Genomic DNA, 26802 nt, shown 5'->3' on the forward strand with positions numbered 1-26802 from the left:
ATAAATGTCAACCCATATTTGCATGGTGCTCAAGGGGCGAAGCCAACGCTGAAGCTTGCTCGCTCGCATACAGATACCCGGCTTCTTATCCTACGGTATCTTTTCCTGAGCGGAACCTGGCGGGTTGGGCCTTGTGTTGGTTTCTGGAATCAGAAAGTACACTCTTCCGGATAAAACTGCAAATCCTGTGGGTTTGAGTGTAATCCATTTGACTCACTATTGGCTCTGAGCAATAAAAACGCTTCAAGGAAGGACGAGGATAAATCTTGAGTTCAAATCCTGGATCAGCAACCTCCAGGGTAACTTTGAGCCGGCCGTTCTCTTTCAGCCCCTTCAGCATCTCAGGAGACAAAATGGAAACGGCGTTTTTCAGCTCTTTCCGGGAAAGGCCGTTTTTAAATGGGAATAAATAAAGACATGCTTTCTAGCGCCAGGCTTCCATCTCCCATAGATGTCACCTGACCCCCGCATGCGTTTTGAAAGAAATAATTCGTTTTGGGTTTACATGCAGTGGGGCTGCTGCTGAAGTCCTGCGGAGACAACGAGTCTTTTAAATTCATTCGCTCGTTGGTTTAGCAACCAAGCGTTAAAAGCGCAACGCACGAGTTTCTAGAGGAAAAAACAAAACAAAACACGATTTAATAGAGAATTGGAGCCGTTTGTGAAATGCGGACACGAGTTTGTACACGGTCTCGAAGTCATGAGAGAAACACGAAAGGTTAACGAGGATTGCGGGAAGCGAGAAGGACATTTGCAGAAATGCAGCCGGATTGGTCGGTGTTCGGGATCAGGAGGAGCGAGAGAACTTGGAAAGGCGGCAGAAGCGCTTACAGGAGATTCCCCAAACGCCAAGTTGTTGCTACTCTGTTGGTTGTGGTTCATCAGAGAGCGCAGCAGAGAGCCGTCGGTTATTTTTGAGGGGCTCAGATTTGCGCCCGGCCATAAGTGGCCCGTCTCGCCAAAAAGGAAGATGGGGCCGGGCTTGCCAAAATAATGATGATGATGATGATGATGATGATGAAATAAAGAAAGAAAGAAAGCCGAAGCGCTGAGCCGGCTTATCAAGCAAGCCCGACGCAACCAACAGGCCGAAGGGAGGGAAGTGGAGCGCGAGGGCGCGCGGGGCTGCAAGCGCTTGGCAGCCGGGGGAGCGCGAGCGGAGGGTCTGTTTTGGGCGCGCCAGCACGTGACGCGCTGTCCGCGCTATAAAAGCTCCGGGCGCTCGCTTGGGCGGCTCAGTGCCTGCGCGACGTTCCGGCCGGCGGGAGCTTCGCGCGAAGGCGCTGGCTTTTCCCCACCCTGTCTGTCCCGTCCCGTTCCCTCACCCCCCGTCCTTTCTCTCCTTTCCTTGTCCCTGGTCCCCGCCCGGGGCCACCCGCAACCCCTGGCCCAGTCCCCTCCCCTCCCGCCACTCCTCCTCGCGCCCCCCGCACCGGTCGCCCTGCCTTCCTGAAGGGAGAGAAACGCCGAAGAGCGCCTGTTGCTCTCGGCCCGGCCTCCTCCTCCTCCTTCTCGGACTCCTCCCTCGCTCCGCCGCTAGGGGGTGGCCTAGGCGAGCAGCCCGAGCCGGAGGCAGAAGCAGTCGGGCCGGAGGAGCAGCTGCAGCACCACCGCCACTACCACCATGACCCTGGGCTGCAGCAGCGGGAGCAGCCGACCCTGCGGCTTGCTGGCGGCCCCCTCGCCGGAGGAGGAGGAGGACGACGACGAGGCGCCGTCCGACGTGGAGGACGACGACGACATCGACGTGGTTGGGCCCCCTCACGAGCACGGGCAGACTAAGTTTAGCGAGGAAGAGGAGGAGGAGGAGGAAGAAGAGGAAGACGACGACGATTTGCGCCTCCTCCCCAAACAGGCGGTGCGGGTGAGGCTGTCCCCAGTCCAGCGAGGCCCGGAGGTGGCCACGCTGGGCGACAATCACGTCGTTGCAGCGGCTCCGGCGGGTCGGCTCCGGCGGGGTCGGCGGCAGGCCCGGCGTCCGCCTCGTCTTCTTCTTCCTCCTCCTCCTCCTCCTCCTCGTCCGGTGGCGCTTCAGGAGCCGGCAAAAACCCCTTGGTGAAGCCGCCCTACTCCTACATCGCGCTCATCACCATGGCCATCTTGCAGAGCCCCAAGAAGCGGCTGACGCTCAGCGAGATCTGCGAGTTCATCAGCGGCCGCTTCCCTTACTACCGCGAGAAGTTCCCGGCCTGGCAAAACTCCATCCGCCACAACCTGTCGCTCAACGACTGTTTCGTCAAGATCCCCCGCGAACCGGGCAACCCGGGCAAAGGCAACTACTGGACTCTGGACCCGGAGTCGGCCGATATGTTCGACAACGGCTCCTTCCTGCGCCGGAGGAAGCGCTTCAAGAGGCAGCAGCAGCAGCAGCAGCTCCACCAGCAGCCGCCGGAGCTCCTCTTACGCGCCGCTGCCGCCGCCGCCGCCGCCGACCCGGCGGCTTTCCTCCCGGGTTTCGCCTACGGACCTTATGGCTACAACTACGGGCTGCAGCTGCAGAGTTTCCACCACCACCACCACCATCACCACCACCCGGTGGCCGCAGGCGGAGGGACGGCGGGGGCTTTTTCCTTCCAGACTTCATCCTGCAGCCTTCCTGCGCCGCCGGGCCCTGGGGCCACCCAGGCGACCGCCCAGTCCGTCTTCTCCAGCGGGCTCTCCTCTTTCCTGGGAGGTGATCTAAGTTGCAGGAAAGTTTTCTACCCGGCGGGGCAGCTTAGCCCTACCGCCTCCCTCCTGCAGAGTCTCAAGACGGACCAGGGAGCGGGCAGCAGGCCTTCCTTTTCCATAGACAATATCATTGGAGGCGGCGGTGGCGGCGCGGCCCCTCCGCCCTCCAGTAGCTCCGCGGTCAGCGCAACAGATTCGCCCTTCCCGGCGGGCCATGCTGGGAGCCAAGCGCAGGTCCTGGCTATGTTGTCTCCAGCTCTGACTCCCTTACCGAACCATTTGAGCCTCACCCACGAATCCCTCCTGCAATCGGGACAAAACTTTTCCAGTAAACTCACAAACCTCAACAATTGTCCTTTTTAAAGGCAGCCACAATGGCCCCCTTCCCAATCAACATTCCCCCTCCTATCTATCTCCCTCTATTGTCCTCCCATTGTGTTTTGAAAGGTAGGAACTTTATTTCGGGGTGGGTGGGGAGTGGGGGAGGGGTGGCATCTGAATCTGTATGTGTGTGTGTGCGTGTGTGCGGGCGCGCGCGCCCACGTATCTCCTCCGTAGTTGTGGTTTAGCAAATGGGGTATGTGAGTAGGGGGAGAGAGATTGTTGAGCCAAAAGGCCTATTTAAAATTAGTCTTTCTTATGAAATGATTTCTGGCAGCTTGTTTGGGGGGGGGGAGCAAAAGTGAAATCATTTAATTAGGGCTGCAGTCCTAAGCTGTCCAGGTGGTGCTATTTTAGTTGGATTTATTGGAATGGCCTTCCAAGTATGGATCCATTAGCAACTCAGTTATTCTGGGGTTATTCTGCCTTATGTTCTGTAAAGTTACTCCATTCAATTTAAGACTGTCAGAGTGGAGTTCTTTGTGCAGTAGAATACAGATTCCCAGGTAGTTGGTTTGAAGAAGGGCTTGTTCCAAGGGCATAACATTAAACTGATAATGGTGGGTGTTAATACATGCTTTTGGGGGGGGCAAATCCCATTGCATTGTATGTGCTCCCAGGATAGCAACCTTGTGTGTGTGTGTGTGTGTGTGTGTGTGTGGAGGATGCACTTGTGAGACTTTGCATTTAAACTGTTTCCCTGAATGGTCCCAATGTCTGTATTTTCCCCATTTTTGAATGAAGGTTTTAAAATTTCCCTCTTGGGGCATCCTTAATAGTTCAATGTTTCCTAAAAATGTATAAATCAATTTATGTTTTAAGTGAGATTTGAAATACATACCTCTAAAGGCCAGGCCATATCAGCAAATCCTCTGTTATCAAAACTCCCGCCTCCTTTCCACCCCTTCAGTGTGTGCGAGCAGTCTGTGTGTGTGTGTGTGTGTTTTCTGTGTATCGGGACTCATTGGCGTGTATACATTGTGCACCGGAGCTAATTCGCTCTCTTCCCACTAGTTGTGTTTCCCTCCTATTTTATTGAAAGAATTGTGAATAATTAGATGTGGAAAAGGCAACGCATTTTTTGTCCACCTCTGGTGTAAATTAATAAATGTCTGTGAATTCTCTTAAAAGGAGTGCAGTGGGTCTTGCTATTTGCTCTTGTAATTTTTTTTTTAAAAAATGTGTCAGTATTGGATCTTTGGAAGTAAAAAAGACCTGTGGAGCGGATGGATTTATTTGGGTAATGCTAAAAGCTAAGGGAAAAAGCAGTGCCTTCAACTTTGCTGTAGCAAGGCCAAACCACTCTCAAAATCAGAGGCTCCGACTCCCATGAAGCTTGTAGGACATATTGGATTGTACTCTTTGTATGTCAACCTATCAAAATCCCGGTCTTAAAATACATATCTTGAATTGGTGTACTAGACTACAGATAACAATTAAAGCCAGTGTCCAGTTGTTGTTTTGAGCAGAAATATAATCTATACAATAAATGTTTCCCATTAAGTAGAACAAGATAAAAGGAACAGTTTGTAGCTTACCAATGAAATGTGGGCTTGCCAGAACTTTTCCTTCCTTGCCTGTTAATGAACTCTTAAATTAGTTTACTGTTACTGATCCTTCTATTTCTTTTAAAGTAATAATTTTGGGTTGTAAACCTAAAATAATATTTTTTATTATAAGTTTGTGCATTAGTTTTAATTTTGACATCATATGTGGCAATTAAGTTCCCATTTTCCAAAATTACTTGAAATTGCCAAGGCAGGTCTTAATAGAGGAAAATTATACACCCACTCCCCTTTTTGTTATAGTTGGAAATGTTGACATATGAAAGGAGGAGTTGTGGAGGGGGAAAAAAAATGCAAGTTTGTTCTTTCTGAGCAGAAAGAGTTGAAGTAACCATTTGAAATATGAGATCTCTGCCTAAATTTGTGAGTGAAAAAAGGTACAAAATAAACAAACTCTTTCTTCGCCAAGCCATGCCCTGAAATCTCTTTATATTTTGGCCAAATCTGAAAATGCGGGGCTTTGTTTGAACAAAATGCTCCCCTAATCTCTCAATGAGCAGCAATGTCTTGTCAGATTTTTAAAAATCATTATTATTGAGTGACCCTGAATAAGTGAATAAACCAACCCACTCACCCCTCCCCTCTAATTTAAAATACTCATTTACTGGCTTTTTTGTGGCTCGAATAGATTCTCCCCTGGAGAAGGGGCCTGTGAAGGCAGAGGTAAATGAGGAGGAGTCGGTGGGTGGCTGCCTGGCTTTCTATCTGGGGAGGGAGGAAATTACAGAAGAGAGACGGTTCTTGTAGCGTTTTCCATCTGTCTTTCAATGCAGACCCGACCCCCTCCCCGCCAGCCTTCCCGAGTTTGTTGATGTTGCTCCTTGAAAAGAGTCTAGCCCTCCCTGCTGGCTCAGCGAGGGGTCTTGCGTCCCCCCAGCCCCACATTTGCTTTTGAAAAGGGATCCCCTGTCAGACACTTGGTCCTTGCCTTTCATGTCCAGTCCCCACAAAGAGGCTACAAGGCAAGACACGGAAAGGTGGGGAGGGGGGAAAAAAAGAGAGAGAGGCGGCTGCCTGGCAAAATGAATCTATTTTCCAGATTGCTGAGCACATGGTTACAAATGGAAAGAGCTTTGGGACTTTTTTTTCCCTGTTGATCTGGGGAGGGGGCACTTCTTTCGCTCTCTTTCTCTCTCTCTCTCTCCCCCCCCTCCAATCTATACACATTGTTAAGCTATATCTACTATGCCAGACACTGTCGGAGGAGAGTTCTGGGCACCCATTTCCAGCGTTAGTCGACGTCTGGAAAATGGGAGAAGCAAAGAGCTCTGAAGTTGTCTTTCCCTTTTTTGTTTGTTTGTGTGCGACTAGGCTGTGAAAAGAGGGAGTGAGAATAAAAAAGCCGGCAGCACAGCACCCCATTTGGGAGAGTAGGCAAGAGTAAGTGCGGACTGGTATGGCAGTGCAGTTAGGACTCATCAACCGCGTAAAATCAATTCCAATTCCAAACTAGGGTAGATTTACTTTCTTGAGGAAAACAAGGAAAGCGCTGAAGCGTCGGATTTCTGCTTCTCGACTAATCCGATGTTAAGGGCCTAAACTTTCAAACAAACCACGTCGAATAGCGGGCCAAAGCGGTTGGGTAATCTTTTCTTGAGGAAAAAAAACCCCCCCCAGAAGCCCACGGAAAAGGGGGTCGGCACAATCCTAGCCATATTTACGCGATCTCCCCTGATCTCCCCAGACTAGGCCTGCGATTGCAGCTTTCTCAGAGGCGTCGCGATTTGTTTCCATTTGTATTGATTGGATACTCATTTCCAAGCGGTACGGCTGAACCTGCCGCGGTTCCACGCAGAGTGGGAAATGCTCTCCGATCTTTTCTGCCCGGATTTTCGGAAGTGTTCCCAAAGAGTTCCACAGACTTAGCGTGGATACAGGCTACAGGATGCGCGCCCGCATTTTGAGGAAGTGTTGGGAGAGCTAGGGAAACTAAAACTCGCCGTCAAAATAAAATTGAGAAGGCGCGGAGTTCCAGGGCTAAATTAGGTTCTGGCGTCTGAAAGCTGCTTATTTCAGAGCGCGGAGCTTTAGACTCAGCGCAGTTGTAAAGTAGACGGGCTGAAGGAAGGCGGACTGCAGTCCTGCAATCCTGGCTTGCATCTCTGGCAAACTACACCTCACGAACGCCTTTGGCTTCTCCTTGCCTTCTCCCTTCTGCTTGAAAGGAACGCGTTGAACTGCGGTATAGAAAAAGGCTGCACTCACTTGGGATCTTGAGACCACACATTTTTTTTATCTAGAGGTAGAATGTGGTGTTGATTCCCTTCCCACCTCCCCATTCCTGAATCTTCGACCCGACCTGGCATTTTCGTCGAAGCTTTTTTTCCCCCCTTTAAAATCCATCCGTTAAAGAGGGAAGGCAAGGTGTGAGCGAGGGGGGGGTGGAAGAACAGAGAGATGGGCTTTAGTGCTCCCAAGTAAACCTTCAGGTGGAATCGGGTCGCAATCCAAATGTAGTGGGAAGGGTTTGTAATCTTTTTCCCTGCTGGAGTCCAGTTTTTAACCGCACCTCCACGCTTCCTTTTTAATGTGGGAGCTGCTGAGTCAGCCACCAAAAAAAAAAAAAAAAAGGCTCCGAGGATCTTATTCCTTCCTGAAACTGGACTCTGTCTACCAAAACTCCAGTTAGTGGCCTGCTTCTAATGTCTTTTCTCTCTCTCTCTTTCTTAAAGTGAGAAAGAACGGACATCTGGAATTTGTCATTGAGGAGGCCATCGTTAGCAGCCCGTTTTCCCTGGGGCAGGATGAGGAAATCGTTTTATGAAGGACTGACGCGTGTCTTGACTCTGGCGCGATGGGCTTCATTTCCCCCCTCAGTGGTTCAACTCAAGGATCGCACAGGTCCCCTGCGCCCTTGAACTGAACAGAATACCGGACCTTCCCAGTGAGGGGATTTGCCCAGGGAGAGAGACAGCTTTGCATCTTCCCCTGTGCAAAAAATAATAGCCGGGCGTTCACAAGAATAATAAGGAAGAGGGGAAGGAAGCTATGCGGTCCCCGCAGTCCAACCTGGTTTTGAACTCTTTCCTCCTCCTCCGTCTGAACGTGGGACAGAATGCTTGGGGGGGGGGGGGGGGGGGCGGGACGACTGGTTTTCCTAGGGGCCCTCAGATAATGGCATCTGCCCGGAAAAAAAAAATTCTGGAGCTCTTTTTTGTGGAGCTCGGGTTCACCTTGAAGGCTTGAGTTGAGAATGGTAGAAAACGGAGCTCCCTTTTATACTTCTAGGCAAGGGGCGTTGCGCCCTTTGTTTTGCTTAGGGAGATGGTTGTAAAGCTTTCTGAACAAGAACGTTTTGCTTCGTTTGAGAATCTGGTCCATTACTGGTCCATTAACTCCACTTTCCAGAATGGTAACAGAGACGTGTTTTCCCAACCCCGTGAAGAAGTGATTGATCGGAAGCCTCCAAAGCAAAGCAAAGCATAGCAAAAGAAGTCTGATTTTCACCTGCTTGTTGCCTCAGAGGACCCAAGTCATTTGGGATCGATCTGCTCCGTTCCTAGAAGTCTTGAGCCGAGGCCAGGTTGCGGACCTGTGCAGAGTACCGTTTTGTCGTGGAAGCTAGATCCGCCCCAGCTGGGTTTGCGTGACAAGATGAACTCTAAATTAACCAACTAGGTTTTCCAAATAGCAGGGTACAAACAGGTTCAACATGTGGTGCAAACCCAGGGGGAAAAAAAACTCCTATTGAACAAACTAAGTTAACCAAGGATTTAATTCGCTCAGCAAGGCAGATTGAAATGAACCTCATTCCCCGCGATGGAGTGTAATCTGAGTCAACCAGGTGCTCTCCAAACGTTTGGGCCTGCAAAATCCTACCCTTGCCGGCTTCATGATTGGGGTGATTGGCTTTGTAGTCCAAACCGGAAGGCAGCGTGGTCTACCGCCGTGGTGTATATTAGAAATTATTTTCAGCGGTTTTCTCTGTATCTTTCTGTCTTGTCACTTCTGATTGATCTTTGCTCAGAAATTCCCCGGTCTTCTCTCAGCTCTCTTGGTTTATAGAAAATAATATCGAATAGCCCAGTTTATTAGCCGAATAAGAAAGACCCGAGATGTCTTATACTGCGGACTCGAAAGATCGGTTCGCGAAGAGAAGGGAAAGGGGTCGTCTTGGTTGGAGGCTTCCCGCGCCTTCCCGAATTTAATCCTAGATTTCACTCCAATCGTAGGTCATTCGAGAAGGCAGCGCGTTTACCCTTTTCCTCCAGATGTTCAAAATCAGGCCAGTAAATGAGTTGGTGGTGCGTAAAGAAATGTGCGTGGAAGCGCGAGAGAACGAGCCCTCGTCTATGGGTCAGTCCGTAAAAACGGCGGCAGAGAGAGAGCGCGCGAAGGCGAAGAAGGGAGGGTATTTGCGCCTTTCCAACATTATTGGCACCCACCGGGTTTGGGGGCAGGTTGGACAGCGATTTGGAAATGAGGGAAGGTCAGGATCGCCCTTGTCCCACTTGAGTTGTGCCGTTTGTTTCTAAGCAAGATCGCGAAAACATTTGGAACTTAGGGTTGGGAAGGGACGGGTGTGAAATGTTTTCTCCCCGAATCTCTTCTGCCGCGGCGTCCCTCGCTTCTAATCCACAGCAACCCGCGCGGTGGGATTTACGGCCTTAATTATAGGACGATTTCACTTAACCTTAAAAGTCTTTCCGTTTTGCCTTTCGGGAAAAAAAAAATCAGAACCAGAGAAGACTTTTTTTTAAAATCTCTTCTTCTTCCCTATCTCCTTTCCCCCTCAAGAGGCCTGCGGTTTTAAAAGGCAATTCGGAAAGGAGAAATTCTGCATTAATGACCAAATAAGCCTCTCTCCCTAGTGAACATCTGTAGAAGGGGGACGGGGAAAGCGGACGTCCGTTTCTATAGTTAAAGGTGGGAGAGGCTCACCCCGAACTTTGGATTCATCTCAAACGCCCGCGGGACGTCTCCCCCCCCGCACTCGGGTTGGGTCTCTGCTTGCTCGTTCGAGCCAATGCCATCAAAGTCCCCTCGGCCTTCACCTGTCCAGCGTCTACCTGGAGGTGGATGGGATTCGCGGAGTATAAGAGGGGGGCGGGGGTAGGAGAAGAGAAGAGACAGAAAACGGAGTGAAGTAACTGCTCAGAACAGAGTTTAGGTTGGGCGACTGGACCGAGAGGGCAAGACGCTGCTGAGGAAATGTATAAACCTGTCCGGCGAATTATAACGCTGTTTCATCTCCAACGAGCCTTTCCCTAAAAGGCAAGAGGGGGAAAAAAATGAAGCGATTGAAAAGCACTTCAATTTCACAGGGCTATTAATTAAGGAGGCCCCGGGTTCCGAGGGAAGGTCCTTAGACGCGCCAGTGTCGGGGAGGGAGGAAACCGCCCGCCGACCACCCACCGACTCCATCGGGTTCTTGCGGCGGCGGCGGCAGGGAAAGGAAGGGGCGGCAACGTTTTCTAAAAAAGTATCGGCGCATCAAACACCCTCTCGCTCCTCCATTTCTTTGCTCTGAAGGTTTAACCGCTGCCGGAAAGCTCGGGCATCTAGTCAAGGGAAGGTTCTTCATTTCTTTCCTAAAATTTCCCAGCTGGGGCAGCCGTCCTAAAGAGGATTGGACGGAGGAGCAATTATTCCTGAACAGAAATAATAGATCGTTAGTTTTTCTCCGTTTGGGAGGCCAGAAGGCGGCAGTAGTGATGAAAAGAGACAGAGAGCGGGAGGAGGAGGAGGAGGAGGAGGAGGAGGAGGAGGAGGAGGAGGAGGAGGAGGAGGAAGAGGAGGAGGACGAGGAGGAAGAAGAAGAAGAGGAGGAAGAGGAGGAAGAGGAAGAAGAAGAAGAGGAAGAAGAGGAGGAAGAGGAAGAAGAAGAAGAGGAAGAAGAAGAGGAAGAGAAAGAAGAAGAAGAGAAAGAGGAGGAAGAGAAAGAAGAAAGAAGAAGGAAGAAAGAAGAAAGAAGAAGAAGAAGAAGAAGAAGAAGAAGAAGAAGAAGAAGAAGAAGAAGAAGAAGAAGAAGAAGAAGAAGAAGAAGAAAGACCCTCCCCGACATTAAAAGGGAACAGTTGGTCTGAGGCGTTTTGCCAGGCTGTCTTTCTTTTCTTTGAGTCGGACAAACCTCAAAGGCGGTGGGAGGGGAGGCTGGTGAGTAGGGGGAGAGAGAGAGAGTGGCAGGAGAGATTTTCATTCTTTTTAGACCGTCCAGCTGCCTTTTCAGGTGCGAGGAGGCCGGAAGCGAGGGCCGCCTTGAAACAGTCCGCAGTGGCTCCAGCCCTACCGAAGGGAGCGCAGCCGATTTCCCAACGCGCAGGTAGTTCGCTGTTTGGGGAGGTGTTGGGATGTTAATCAACTACCCGGGGCTAAGAGCAAATACAGCGCTCTCCCTTCTTGAATCGCGGGCGCCCATAACTTGTTTCGGAAAATTAACAGATTAATCGAGTTGGAAGGGACCTTGTAGGTCTTAGTAGTCCAACCCAAGCAGGAGACTCTACGGATGATTAAGGCAAATGTCCTTGGATAGGTACTATCCCTTCCCCTGTCCGCCCACCCCCACCCCCCGGGAGTAGTAGGGAATAATCTGCAGTGCTCTGTGTCTTGTGATTATCGGGCGGTGTTGGGATCAGACTGAATTTGGGCCAGCACTAGTTTCCTTGTAATTTGGTTTGCTATTCCAGCCGAGTGGCGAAACGTACCTTGCTCCCGAGCGTGTTTCACCTTTTGGTATTGGATAGGACGAGCCAAGTTTCTTCAAGAATGTGTTCTCAAAATATACCGGGCTGCTGCGCTCCTTTACACAGGTGCTATATAAATGATAGGATTTATCGTCTAGCGACCTGCAGGATCGAAATATTGCGGTTTTCAAACTCCCTCGGAGCCTTATTTATTGTTTTGCCACCCACCAAAGACTTTCGCTTTGGGCATCTTAGACTTACCCTGGTAATAAGCAGGGCAAACCTGGATGGTTAGAAATCGAAAGACGCCAAAGAAAACTGTTTTTAAATTCTTGATCCATAAGCTACTTTTGTTCCGTAACAGTTCCAGTTTTGAGCGAAGACTAAACGTCGCAGAGAAAGCCATTAGTTTTAATGTGATTTATACTGTTCGTTTTTAATTCCATTTACACGGGTCGCACACTGCTTGGAGCGGGTTGACAGGAGCGACACCTAAGTCATACAAGTACTTACCTACATACTTAAAAAGCTGAAGATCAATCAGTTGGTAGTCAGACTGAAAATCGCCCTGGATTATATTATACCTATAATGGGATTTGTTTTTGATTATCCTTTCCCTTCTCAACACTGCTCTTAAGGCAGAGGATGGGTTGTTTTGGCACCATCCCTGGAAAATGTATCTATACATTTCTCCCTAGCTTATTTTAGTGCAAGTTCAGAGTTTTAACAACCAGGCAGTTTGTAACAAGGTTGAAAAGCCTGCGATTTTAGGCAGGATCCCATAAAGGGAAATTAGATTTTGTTCCTTTGCCCATAAATACTTGGTAGTGAGTTCAATTGAGATTTATTTCCAGTATATTTGGAACTCAAACCTACCGTGCAGTGAAGGGCTTGCATTGTCTAATGTTAAATTTTCACTCCTTTTACAAGAAGGGTCAAACTAAGGCAAGACTGTTCTTTACCCCGACCTCCCCAATTTCACCCCTCTTAATTAATGTTGTCAGGGTTTATCTGCCTTGGCTTTCTCCAGTCTCTTGTGTTGGAACTAAAGCTGGTTTGATTCCACTGAAGCTAATATGGAATAAAGACAGCTTAAACCTAAATGCTTCTGTCCTGGATAGAATTTGAGCTCTTTAACATGTGAATCTGATTATTGACAGATTCATTTGAAAACTGGAATCAGACTTTTTAAAAACCGTGCAAGTTTTATCTGGAGCTAGGGCAGGATGGATTTGAAATGTAGGACCTTAATAAGGTCTTTCATTCCAAAACTCCATCCCAGGGAGGCAACATTTCTGATGAAATCTAACTCCCATTGAACTCAATGACCCAGAGGGATTTGCAGTTGTGGCAAAGGGTAAACGAAGTCTTTGGGGTAGTTTGACTCTTGCTGACTTTGTGGATCAGACTGTGATATTTTCTTGCTAACAATATGAAAGGATTTATCATTAACTTCTTCTGAGATTTTTTTTTCAACTTCCCAGTCTAACCAATAAATCCAAGGATCTCTAAAAAAATATGTTATTCAAATACTAACCAGCTCAATCGACAGAGGCTTCCTGCGAATCTAGAAATTGAATAAAGCCAGAACAGGATTGTGGGTCAAGTAGAAGCAGTCCATAACACCTTTTTAAATTAAAATTCACATTTTAATTGCACTTCCAACAGTGAAAATCTTTGGGCCCTTCATAACTTGCAGAAGGATATCCCTGCCAATCTGTGGAACATGGCAGAGTCTTTGCTAATAATTGGGAGGCCTGCATGGAAGGTTGGGCCTCAGAGTTCCCTATTGGTGGAAACCCTGACAATGAAACCCTATATAGCCTGTTCCCAGAGTCAGATCTGCCTGGTTTCTTTGCGTGAGATCTGAGACAGCGTCCCATCTAAGCACACCAATTTAGCTAACAAAAAGAAGGGAGATACAAGACTCAAGACGCAGAAGCAAATCTGAGCAAAATTATTGTACTGACAGAAAACTTTCAAACTTTCATTTACTTTAATAGATTTGTTGAAGGGAAACATTGATTGTCTAAAAGCAGGTGGAATTGTCCTTGCTTCAGTTGTGAGTGAAGATAATGTTGTGCTATCTCTCAATCAGAGAGAGTAGAAAATTCTGAATTTACCAAAGAAAAGCTCTTCAGAAAAACAGGATAGGTTTAATCCAGCCCCACAGACGTGTATCAGTTTCTTCAGTTCACCTGATTGTTCATTTTCATTTTCTAATGTTTGCTTTTTTGCCCAGCTCCTGAGAATAAGTGCCATGAGAAAGACAGTATGTAACAGAGTTGTTGATCTTCTGACCTAATTCATATGCAGAATGTAATGTGTCAGGAGGGCCTTTACTGGACGCTAAGGAGAGAAAGGGAAAATAAGAACATCAATCTAGAATTTTAGCGTGGAAAGGGGCTGGGTTTTAACTCCTGAATGGAGTGGTGTGTGAAATTAGTTGAAAGTATTAGCTTAATATTATTTCCATTACAAGATACAGTTTTGAAGAAAACAGTTTCCTTCAATAAATACTTCCTCCTATTGGGTCAAAAAGGAAATGCTGTATTATTTCAGCTGCAAAGTTGATCCAAAGGATCATAAAAATGTGAAGCAGACAAGAAGACTTTGTAGTTAGTATACACATTTCTAGTCATAGCGGCCATTTTTTTAAATTTCCAGGAAGCCTATCAGGTAGTTCATGAAAAAAACAAACTGGTATTTGTTGTTGTTTCTTCTTAAGTACATTGCACTCACAGATTTACTACCCCAACTCTGTTGGTTATGGCAGTTGACATCTTTTGCATTGCTACCCATTTGGTGGGGGGAAAGAAGGGGCGACCGCAGCTTTTAATCTCAGTCTTAATATCTGCACCTCTTTGCCCTCTGCATTTAAATAAACATACTTTCGTGAAGCTCTTGTGGCATTCTAAATAACAAAAGAATCCACTTGGTGCACTAGATTGGTTTTTTCAGATCTTTTGCAATATAAGAACATCCTTATTTCATCCTAAATTTTGTTATTTCAGCTCTTTTATTCTCACATTTATGGCGGTTCTCATCTCCCTCTTAACAAGATGTTTCTATTAAAATCTTGGGCCCCTCAAAGGATTTGGGAGCTGAGGATGTGAGCATCAGGCAACTTCTGGGCATTAGTATTTAGTGCTTCATTAAACTACATTTGGTGCTCTGTGCCCAGAGACTGGCAGTTTGCAAATAGCAAGTATCTCTGATTGGAGTCACTGGAGCTTTGCCCAGCCAGCTAGCCATATAAGCCTAAATTTCCTTTTTTTAATTCAGAGGTTGACCTTGTTCAGCTTCATCCAACAAAGAAAACAATGGCATTCATTCATTCTTATTCCCTTCTCTCAGGCTTTCCTGCCTGCCTGTATGGAAGTTGTTTTTAGTTGACTCCAGACCTTCAAAAGCAACCTAGATAATTCTGTGGTTGTAGTTTAATGTCGATGCACAGAAGTAACTAATCCGGTTTTTAGGTAGTCTTTTGGGAGAACCTGAGTCGTTTTATGAACAGTTTATGGTTCAATCTTTCCTGTGAATCCAGAAATTGAATAAAGTAAGTAATCATTAATGAATTGAATGTGGGGTGAATAGAGCCTGTATGAAACTTGATTTTACTTTAGAAATATATAATACAATAGCTGCAATTTAATCCTATCTCTCTCATTACTGCTCTGCTACTGAAGAGTCTTCTAGAATGATATGGAATTAGGAGTGTGATCCTAAAAAAAAAAAGCACCTTCCCCTAAACTAGTAAGATTTCTTTCCCCTCCAGCAATGGCTGAATTCACACAACACACTTAGTGCGTTTATTAATTGCCCCAATTTCTGAGTTTGCACCATACCATGAAACTTATACCATCCAGGCAATTTAGGCTCCTTCAACACTAAGGCACAAAATAATTGGTGAAGCTTGTGAAAATGCTGCCATTATAACTGCCCTAGTCAATCCTGCAAACACAGGAGGTTTGGAATTGTTGAACATATTTAAGCCATCTTGATGCTATCTAACCTTCCCGCCCCTCATTCCTCTTTTCAATGTGTTGGGTTTGAGCTATGAGTGGGGCAGTTCAAGGGATTTGTCTTTTTGTCTGCTGGGCCTTCCCGGCTTTAATTCCAAACAGGGGAAATGATTTCAAGAGGTACTTTGAGGAAAGGTGCCCCACATGCATTTGGAAAGCCTGAGAAGTGTTTCTTCTGGGTTTTTTGTGTGTGTGTGTGTGTGTGTGTGTGTCTTTAACATACAGGGACTTGCTTGCTTTAGATGGGAATTTTTCAGTTCTTTAAACCCATTTTATTTACTTCAAAGGTTAACCTCAGTCTGCTTACTCTTTTCACTCATTGATCATATATGCTCAAGAACCTAAGGAGAAGACATGGAAAGGCTCATTTTCCACCTACTTGCAAAAGGGGGAAGCTTTTGTCTCCTGGAAATGTCTGTCCTGGTTATATCCCAAATCAGCAATTATGCAAATACATATTTACAAAATGGGAGCAACCATGTATGAGCAAGGAGACCAATGGATTTAAAGGCAGAAATAGGTCCCATTATAGAAATTATTCTTGCACTCAGGTTTCTCTGAATCAAAAGGTGGGGCAGTCTCAGAAAAGCATGATTTATATGCCTTATTTATAAGTTGGGATAGCTGCAATGTAATCTTACCTCTGAAAAGTAGGTTTAGTCTCAGTTGTGACGAGCGAGCGAGCGAGGTGCTGTTGGAGGGGATTGGTTTGTGTTTTGCTTGGTGAACTTGCCAGCCACTAACTCGTTGGAAAGCTTTGTGTACTCTTTATCCTAACCCTAACCTTTCTGAACTGGTCAAGATGGGCTTCTACGGATGGATATTCACACAGGGTATCTGTGTGGATACCCATGCAGAAAAGATCTCACTGGCATTTAAATTGGTGCTTGTCGAATTTTTATGCCCTAAATATAATTGAAAATGAATGCACAATAATGCAATATATTCCCTGCTAAAGCTTTTTGTGGATGGTGACATTCTCGCTGTTTTGCCACCTTAAATCTACGCAACGCCACCTCCCCTTAAGAGGACAGATAGTACTGAACTCAGATTCTCATATCTAGTAGTAGAACCCAGCCTGCGTGCTATAGCTTTTTTTCCCTTTAGCTACTGTGTTTAGAAAACTAGCAGGAAACATGATTTGACTACAATTGGGAATTGTGGGTTTTAAGGGATGATTTTATTTTTTTGTTTTTTTTTTTTTTGTTGTTTTTTGTTGTTTTTTTTTTTTGGTTTTTTTTTTGTTTTTTGTGTTTTGGTGTGTTTTTTTTTTTTTTTTTTTTTTTTTTTTTTTTGTTTTTTTTTTTGGGGGGGGGGGTTTTTTTTTTTTGTTTTTTGTTTTTGTTATATATAGTTGTTATTTTTAATTTTTTTGTTTTTTTTTATGGTGAAAAACCTCCTTCATACCATTTGTTTAGTTCTTTTGGTTAGGTGGGAGGGGAGGAAACATTACCCTTGTTCCAATAATCCTGCTTCCTCAGTTTTTAAAGCAGCAAAGAAGTGGGTTATTTAGTTGTCAACTTGGAGACAGTCCTGTCTTCCATGTAAAGGGAATTCTATTTACTGAGGGGGAAAAATCACTGGCAGTGGTACAACATACTTGGGATTATACAACATTTCAACTTCCAGTCTCAGGTATCCATTCATCTGACTAGGAAGGAGTTTGTCAGAAATGTTGAAGAGACTGTAACAATGGAGGTGGACACAAGGGCTACCTAGCAGCTTACTCAACTGGCAGCACAGACCCCAAACAATATTATAAATCAGAATATAACTCCAGTTACTAATTAAATAAGCAACAATAAAGTAAATCATGGGTTGTATAAACACAAGCATTATCCTACAGATGGCATTAAGGCACAAATACTAGAGGTTTGATTCTCAGTATTGAACTTATGACAAAAGTGTGAAGGTTTTTAATCTGAAGAAAGCAACACCGGTTACTTAATTGAATAATAATCTCGGTAGCATAATCTGAGATTAATGTGATTCTACCTATAAAATATGCTGATTGAAATCCTAAATGTGTTTCCCGAATCCTATCTGGATGTACCTGGTGGTAATTTCACTGTGTGTGCAGAACTCACACAAATACTCTTGACTGTTTTTACTGTTTAACCAATGGACCCAGTTTTCTGGGTTTGCCAGATACATATAAACAAACCAGCCACACAACACTCAAAATTAAATAGTAATTGGCTAATTTGTGGCTGTTTATGTTCTACAAACCAGTCTCTGTGTCCATAAGGGTCTTTTTCAATACAGCCTTAAACTAGTGGAAGACCCAGCCTTTTCTGGGCTCAGAAACCAAGCAAAATTGGGCTTGATTAGTACCTGGAAGGGATACCTTGAAGGATACCTTGAGGGGATCCTAGGGCTGAAGGCTCAACTGAGAAGTAGAAAAAAATACTCTGAAAGAAGGCAGCAGCCAACTATTTCTTCACCACTGCCAAAGCAATTGCACAGATGTCAACGGGAGTTGCATTCCCCTTGACAGAGACTTGACCTTCATCTTCAACTTTGACCTACCAGAGCTTTTTAGGACTTCTATTCATCTTCACTGCAGACTACATTTCTCCAGGATTTCTCACCAGAAACCAGCTCTTACATTGATATACCTTGGTGCAAGATGCAGGAAAAGAGGAGGTAAGTCCTGCAACAAACTTCTGCATAGAATGCTGTCCCAACCATGGGAGATATATAATGTCCAAATGGTGCTTTTTTCAGGAGGCAACTGGACTCCCCCACCCCTCATCCCCCACTATCCTATCAGAGCTGAAGAAGCTTCTTTGGGTGAGAAGCAAAACGTCTTCATATAAAAAAAACAAGAAAGTCCAGTTGCCTCCTGAAAAAAGCACCTTTGGGACAACCTGGATGACTGAGAATCTCTACAGATGTAGATGTAGATGTAACATTATGCAGGGTTCTAGTTTGGAGATTGCTGGTCCAATCCCTCTTTCCCAAATTGTGGGACAGAATTTCAGTCCATATTACTAAACCTCTAACCCCTTGAAGCTGTATTACCACAGCAGAGAAGGAAGGCAGACACCTGTCTCATCTAGATTCAGTGGCCATTCTGTAGTGTTTCAGGCCCCAGTGCTGAAAAAGATATTTAAGAAAGCTTGAAGAGCTATGGCCACTGAAGAACAGATATTAACCCTCCGAGATGGACAGCAGAATGGATTAGTTGTTCTGCAACCACTATAAAGAAGAGGCGAGGAACTTCCACTGTTAATGATTTACAAATAGCACAATAAGGGACTTGAGGAACTGTAGCTGAATAATAACCATAAGACAATAAGTTCTGCCTCTCAAGTACAATAGGCAATTTCCTTCAGAGACTTTTCCCCCCAGATCTTGGTTGCCTTTGTAATATCGTTATTATGAACGGTGCTTACAGGGGAGCAGATTACAAAGAATAAACTAAATAATTTAAAACAGATCAGGAGTACCTCTGCTAACTCAACATACTTTTACCCTTGGATGCTGGAGTCCCATAGGAACTTTACGCCTTGATTATTCTTTCCCAGTTTGCAAACTTCAGGAGTCTCTGGGGGGGAAAGGAAGCCTTACTGGATTCTTTCTCCAGGTCTGGTGTTTCTTGAACTGGGGGAGTTAATCCAGAAGTCAGTCCGGTGTAGTTTGGTGCACCAGACACCAGGGATCGGCAGGCAATGAATTCTAGTCCGTCCTTAGGTACAAGGCCAGCTGGGTGACCTTGGGCCAGTCACTCTCCCCCCAAGCAATGACTAATCACTTCTGGGGGAAAAAACAAACAGCAGGGACTCATCTTGTAACTAGGAGCCAGCACTGACTCAAAAGCAGGCACACAAGTAAAGTAATTATCGTAATAGTAAGTACTTTACTTGCGGGAAAGCGGGATTCAATCGGATGCCAATCCCCCCCCAAAATGAAATGCACCTCGGTCACATGAGCGCCGCGATACTTTGCCTGTCCGGAGATCACCGATAGCCACAACGCACTCCCTTTCGTCCTTCCTCGCAGCCGGTTCTTGTTTTGCGGACCTTCTGGAGCAGCTTCGTCATTCCGTTTCCTTGAAAGTTTCGCAACACCATCCCATCAATGTCGTTTTCGACTTGGACTTCACTCCACAGGGACCCTAAAATGTACGGGGCCCGGGTAAGAAGTTGGAGCGGAGTAACTAGAAGCGAAGGAGCAGGTAATGGCTACAACTAAGCAATTACAGTACATCGGAATAATTGGCCTGCTAACAGGACAGCAGATTCCCGACCTTTATTTATCCAGCGCAGCTTTTTGTGATTTTAAGGCTGTGAGTTATGGAAGGAAAAGAAAGAACGACGACGATAGCAAAGACTTAAAAAAAAAAGATTTATTATTACAAATCGAAACAAAACATGAAAACACCCTAGCTATAAAGACCTTAGCCCCAAAATGTAACTAGGAAATTTAACGTTCTTTGTATTCCACCCATTTGCTCCATTCACCAATTTAGTTCGAGCCCAAGAATCTGGTTTAGAATCAAGGATCAAAGGCCAAGTACAGCAGAATCAGGTGAGATTAAGGATGTGCATTATGCGATAGTCAGTGGGACTCTTTGGGGCTTGTTCTGTTTAAAAATTAAGCAGTGCTGTAGCTTAAATTGTCTACATCAAATCAGGTCTGCACCGTTGGCTTGAAAGAAGCCCAATCGGAATTATTCTAACATTCCTTACCACTAAGGAAATGTAGTTTGCCAACTGCAAGCAACTCTTTTGAATATCCCAAAGATTTTGTTTCCTGGTGTGAATAAATACACTTTTGACTTCAAGAAGGTCCACGGGGATTTTAACTATTTTTGCTGAAGACCTTAAAGTTTTGGTGAGTTTCCTTATTGAAATTCACAGGGCTTACTTCTGAATAGTCCTATATAGAATTGCACTGTAAATATATTTTTAGGGGGAAATTTTTTCTTCTGTTCAGTGACAAGCTTCCTTGCCAATGGGAAAATGTTTTTCAGGAACATTGGAAGTTGTCATTTCCGTATTGGAACAATGGCTAATCATTTCTGGATCAGTGTTTTCCTATTAGGGTTACCATTTACTTGGTTTTGAGGTAAAGAAATAACTCTCATCTCCCAGGTCATCTGAATGATTTGCATGTAAGAAAATTTCAATCTGGAGGTATAAATGCTATTCTTTGAAATGTTTTCTTTTTGAAATTAGAACCTGCCCATCTTTTGCTTGCTCACTTTGTTCCTCCAATTGTAATTCCTTTTGCTTTAGCTAATTTTTTTTTTAAAACTAGTCAACTAAAAAAATTAAAAGGGAAGAAAGATAAAATAAAATGAGTATACCTGTGGTTATGCACATACTTCCACCCACTGCTTGCATGGCATTAATTGCAGTCCCACAAACTATTTCAGAGAAATCTATTGAGCTAAATGGAGTTATTTTGAATCAATGACTTGGGACTATGACCTTTTTCAATGTTTAGCAAGATCTTATCGCCCCAGACCAGCTCTAGTGTCCTGCTGATTCTTCAGTTCTTAAACTGTCTTCCATTTCCACTGCATAAGAAGATATGTTGGCCTCTGCTCAACTTTGTTGACTTCTATAAACCCCAACGTATTTGCTCAGTTATCTGGGCTAAAACTTCCTTTCCACACTGATTCTTTTGACTTTCCCTGTTAATATGTTTATTCAGGTAGCTGTTTTCATTTCTGTTTATTGTGTCTGCATAACTGTCTTGAGAGGAAGGTCACAGTTCCATCGAACATATCAGAAGCCAGCTATCCAAATACATATTTTTAAAAGCTATGATACCACATGGGTTTCAATAAACTTCTTGAAAAGCTCATTGGTTTCTATTGAAAAGAAGAAACTGGTCCTTCCTTTTCAACAGCCTTTTCCATGTTCCCCTTGTGACACCATCTGAGTGCAGGGAGAATGTGTTTTTAAATAAAAACACGGTGTGAAGCATGAATTCAGTGAAGGAATGAAGATATTTACCAGAACAAAGGTATTCAGAAAATGAATGGGAGCCAGTTAACCTAATCTGAATTCCCTTTCTTTCAAGGAGAAATTTAATGCACCTTACTTTCTGTTCTAACTGGAGGGAAATGAATATAGTATAGTAAGCAGAATGAGGTAGATGAACAGTTAAATCTGAATCACCAGATTTCTCTCTCCTGTACCAGCACAGGACTGAGTTCTTATTGTTTTGCTTTATTTGTTGATATTTTCAGTTGAATTCAATTACATCATAAGTAAATTCAGTGAATGGGAATGAGAAGGCTAATTCACATTTGCCTTGAAGAGGTGGGGAATATAAAATAAAATATATTCGATTGCAATCTTAATGCCACATGAAAGGAAGAAAGTGAGTTCTGTTAAACTCATGGGACTCGATGTAGCTACGCCACAACTTTCAAATAGGTATTAATACCATGTAGGAAAAAAATGCTATTCCAGGGATAACTATAGGTTCACATTTTAATGAAGGATGCAAGGCTGCTCCTTCCTTCCCTGCCTCTGGAGACAACTCTAAATGTTATACCATGATTGAGTTTCATCCTAATAGCTAAGGTTGAAAGAACCGCTTTCTTGTACATACGTGTTGAAGATCTTCTTGGCAATATTTGGGGCAGCTTGATCTCTTTAGGACAAATTTGAGTGGAAGATGAATGTCACCTGCTCATTGGAGACTGAGTTAAATGTTGATTCGGAAGTTTTGATGAGTGAGGTTGAGGCAAGATAGTCACATTTTCATTCCCTCTATTGTTGAACTCCCAGTTCTATTCTCTGACATATAGGTTTGGTAAATTTAACAATTACATCTAGTGATTTTAAGTCTAAGTTAAGGAAAGGTAGGTGGGAAAAATGCACAACATTGAAAGAAAAGTGAAGGGTTTTTTGTTTTACAAAGAACATACCTTATTGTAGAAGCCCTCTCCCCCTCTACAAAGTTGCTCCGGATATATTGGGCAGTTTATGTTCACAACAGTCCAGTCATAATGAGTTGAGTCCTGTCCTGTCCCTATTCTTGTCTTCCAGTAAGGGCACCCACGTTTTTTCCCACGAAACGTTGAATTCAGGTCTTAAAAATAGGATTTTGTTTTTCCTTATTTTTTTAAAAAGTATCTCGCTATTAGTTAGCACGTGTCTAGTTATCTGCTTCTAAACTTCGGAAGTTTAGAAAGTTTTGGAAGAAGATGGAGCACTGATTTCCAAATCAGAATATTTTTAGGATAATAGAGTTACCAGTGTCAATCACAGCCTTAAAGAGGTATTTCTGCATTTTCACTTTTTTTTTTTTTGGTTCTCCCTCCATTGCAACCTTTGCTCCAGAACAAATTGGTCTGCTGATACCAACCCTAATTCAGAGAAGGGTCCTCAAAGACCTTTGCTACAATTCTCAATCTCCTTAAATTAACTCAAATGTCTAGTTTTGCAAAAGGCACTGAGAGCAACAAGCTAACTAGCTAAATTTGAGCTTTGGGTACTTCTCAATACTGAGTGAAGTTCTGAGAACCTAGAAAACTGGGTGACTTGAATAAACTGTAGTTTAACTATGGCTAAGCAGGTTGTTTGAATACAACCAATGGGATTTTATTTCCATTATAGCACAGGTTGGATGGGGAATGACAGTTTGAGTCCATATGTTAACAGTTTTTAATCTCCCAAAATTATGAATCGGCCATTTATTTCAGCTTCCCGACCACTGATCCTAAGCATTCACTAAAATAACACAGAAGCCATTGAGACTTATTCCCAAATAGTTGTAGAAAGAATTGCAATTGTTTGTAGCAGGCATTTTGAAATATTCCAATAAAAAAGACACAATAACTAGAAATTAGATTCCATTGACCACAGCAGGAATTATTCCTAGGCTTTGGGGCTGCAATTCTAAAGGAGACTTGTGTCTCAGCAGAACAACAGTGCTTTGCTGTAAATCACCCAAATTAAAACATAATCGCTAGTGTTTCAATCAACCACATTTGACCACATTTTTAAAAAAATCCTTTTACTGGCGATTTTGAAAAGCTGTTTTTTTCTCAGGATGGTAATAGATTGTGTGAAGCTAGCATTTTTATAGACATTTGAATCTCTCATTAAAACTAGTTTGGTTTTATACTTTACTTGGGGCTTTCTCCCTATCTGGAAAAGTTGACATTGCCCTGGATCGCAAAGATACTATTCTAGTGACTCTGCCCTGGAGCACCGTGCAAAAGCTTGCAATGTTTAGCTCCCTATTTCTTCCTTAACAACAAAGCTCTTGGTTTTGTTTTTCCTTGTCAAGTGATGGTTCATACTTGGGCTCCTAACCACAGTTGTCTTGCTCCATCCTTTTCTGATGCAACGATTTCCACCACCTACTCGGCAAGTCCTTCTCGAATAGAAAGTCACTCTTTCCATGGTAAGGGAATGAAGGATTGCAACCCTTTGCAGTACAACTATTAAAACAAAAATAACCTACAGCAGGCTGGGCCATTGGCACAAAGTTCTTGTATGTGCGTAGGCAATATTCACCTGCTGGTAGCATCTTCCCTCCCCCCCCCCCCCCCGCATTTCCCACTATCCTATCAGAGCTGAAGAAGCTTCTTGGGTGAGAAGTGAAACATCTTCAAAGAAAAAGCAGAAAGTCCAGTTGCCTCCTGAAAAACAGCCTGGATGACTGAGAATCTCTACAGTGTAATGCAACGTAACTTTATGCAGGGTTCCAGTTTGGAGATTACTGGTCCAATCCCTCTTTCCCAAATTGTGGGGCAGAATTTCAGTCCATATTTCTGAAGGGAGGTTTGTGGCAGGACTGACGCCCCCCTCACCCTAACACTTTACTCTCTGGGACAGCCGACTCAGCCGCTTGGGAAAAGTGTGCCTCCTCAAGGGTCCCTCTCTCCCGGATCCCTCCCCACGAGCATGGCTGTGAGGGAGGGCGTGGCCTCTCTTTTAATGCCATTATCGTTGCCTTGGCAACCCAAGAGGTCCTTGCCGTTGGAATGAACCTTGCAACAATGGTTGGTTAAAGGGGATATCGGGTAATTGGGTACCAGAGACATATCTGCATCTCTTGGCTTGAGCAAAGAGCCAGGGACCAACGTGGCTTTCACTCAAAAAGATGGATCCATTGGCGCAGCTACACCCCTGGCATCTTCGTGGTAGCAGGAGCTTCTGGGGAGGAGGGGAGGAAGAGGCTGGGTTTACACAAGGGCCGCAAAGGAATCAAACCGATCTTTAGCGATTGGGTATCCTCAGTCCCGCGAGCTAGGCTGGGCACAGCTTCGGGAGAACCTAAAATGTTGGGTTAAATGAATAAGCCTACGTGTGAACAATGGGGAAGTGGACTTTATGGGGACACACACACACACAAAAGGGGGGGGGATTTTATTTTTTCAAATAACAAAAACAGAACCCCCAGAAACAACAACAGCCAAAAAAAAAAGAAAAAAAGAAAGAGAGAGGGGCTTTTCTGGTGTTATGCCCAAATTAGTTTTTCTTGCTGTAAAGCGAACAACCTTGATAAATTTAAAAATATCCGGGGGACCGGGAATGGTAAAAAGAAACACCATCGGCCCATCTTTTCGCAGGATCCTTCAGAAGGTTACCAGGTGTGGCCCATGGCTTCCGGCGGAGAAAACTAAGTGCTCCCTCCTTTTCTGTTAAATTAATCTGCGGTAGCCCTTCTCCATCTCCATCCAGTTCACGAACACTCAGAATTCCTGGGAAAGAAACTAATTTCCAAAGTCTTGGTTATCTTGATTTATGAATAAGGATTAGATACGGTAAGGATTATATGCACTTACAGGAATGTAAAGCAGTCATTGGGACTCAACGAAACTTATTCCTGAATAGAATTGTGCTGTGTTACCTTTCATCTTAATTATGCATTCATCGAAAGCCTTTTTTTCCAGAACGTGTGCTTGCAATATACAAACTGTGATCAGTCTGGAAGAGGGGAGAAAAATAGTAACAGGGAACATCACTAGTAGCGACACCAGATCTGGGATATAAACAATCCAGATGACCAGTAGGTGGCCTGCTATCTCGTGGTTATCCGGATTTTTTTTCCTCTAGTGGTTCAAGACTCATTAGTGTTCATCATTATATATTGTATTCAAATGGCCATTAAAAAATGTGAAGGTCCACTTGTTCACTATATGGTTATATTACTCCACGGGATAAACAACACACAGGTATAATTTTCAAATAATTATAAGAAGTACAGGTAAGCTGATTTTCATGTGAACCTCAACAATGCTTTACTCAGAAGGAGGAGTATGACCAATATGGACTGCCCTGGTATAAATACTTTGAGGTAAGTGCATGCATTTCAGTGGCTTCAGGTGATTTTAAACAATACTGTAAGAAAAAATTTTTTTTGGGGGGGGGGGAGAAACGAAGCACATTTATTTATTGCATTCAATAATGCTAAGCAAAAAGATACAGAATAAACTAAGTTGCCTGCTCCTGGGAACTGGCAGCTTTGCCTCTCTACAGAAGTATCTAGAAAGCCAATCTGATTTTAGTTAATTCTGTTGTCATATCTCCTTAAGCCTGACATGAAGAATAGCCTTAAGGAGAAGACTTCCTTCCTTAAATCAAATAATGAAGTCCTGTCCTCATCAAGAAAGACTCTTCGGAAAATTCCCTGTTGAAGCATCAAGACTGAGAGATTGACCTGTGTTATTAATCTTGTCATTGTCCCTCCTCCCATAGAAGACATGATCAGGTATTGCTCCTACCCAATGTTCCCAATTAAGATGCTCATAGATATGTTGGATGATAACACCTCTTAGCTCACTCAGGAGTAGCCATATTATCAGGCAAGATGGGACTAGTAATTCATCTGTTCTGAAAAATATACAAATTACTTGGGAGTAAATCTCACTGAATTCAACGGGACTTTATTTGAATATATCTGTATAGGATTTTGATAATAGTTCCAGAAAGTAATCCCAAAGGTGCTTTTTCAGGAGATATTCCTCTGCAAGGGATATAAATCCTTCCATTTCCCATTATCCTGTCAGAGCTGAAGGTGCTTCTTGGATGATTTTTACTTTGCCCCAAGTTTCCACTTCCTTTTCTGGGGATGGTGATGGTGGTAATGGTAGAATTTGGAATTCTTGGCCAATTTTGGAAACTCAATAGGGTCAGTCTGTTTAGGATTTGAATGGCAGAGCTCTTGGCAATCCCAAGGTTTAGGATAAACTAGGAAATCAAGAAAGCATCCTGTTAGAAGCCAATCAATCATTTCCTTAATTCTATCAAGAAAACTATAGGTATATAAGCTCTAGGAGTCAAATAAGTCCAGGGGTCTTTTTCTGTTGCAAATGAGTGGTAGCTATAGCCAAGCCAGGGAACAAGGGAAAGGCATTCAGAATACCTACCTTAAGAAAAATCACAGATGGGAAAGAGGCTCCAGCCCAAGATGGACAACCAGGGTTGCAAGATATGGAAAATAAAAAGGCAAGATTGGTGCTGGGTGTGTGTGTGTGTCTGTGTGTGAAATGCACATAACAAGCAAGGGGAGCTTTGATTGTATAGTTATGGACATCTGGGTTTTTTTTAATTACACCTT

At 44.3% G+C, this 26802-nt stretch overlaps 1 protein-coding gene across 1 annotated transcript; it reads left to right on the forward strand.

The window, feature by feature from the left end:
• The first annotated feature begins 1159 nt into the window (after nt 1-1159).
• On the forward strand, nt 1160-4181 carry FOXD2 (forkhead box D2). The gene is given in 2 exon segments (XM_026665695.2): nt 1160-2011; nt 2014-4181. Coding segments are annotated over 2 exon segments (1407 nt in total). The 5' UTR covers nt 1160-1624; the 3' UTR covers nt 3034-4181.
• The last annotated feature ends 22621 nt before the right edge of the window (nt 4182-26802 follow it).

This window comes from Notechis scutatus, chromosome 3 (assembly GCF_049901735.1).
Source record: "Notechis scutatus isolate UNSWTSFEM ecotype Mainland chromosome 3, rNotScu1.2, whole genome shotgun sequence".
Lineage (NCBI taxonomy): Eukaryota > Metazoa > Chordata > Lepidosauria > Squamata > Elapidae > Notechis > Notechis scutatus.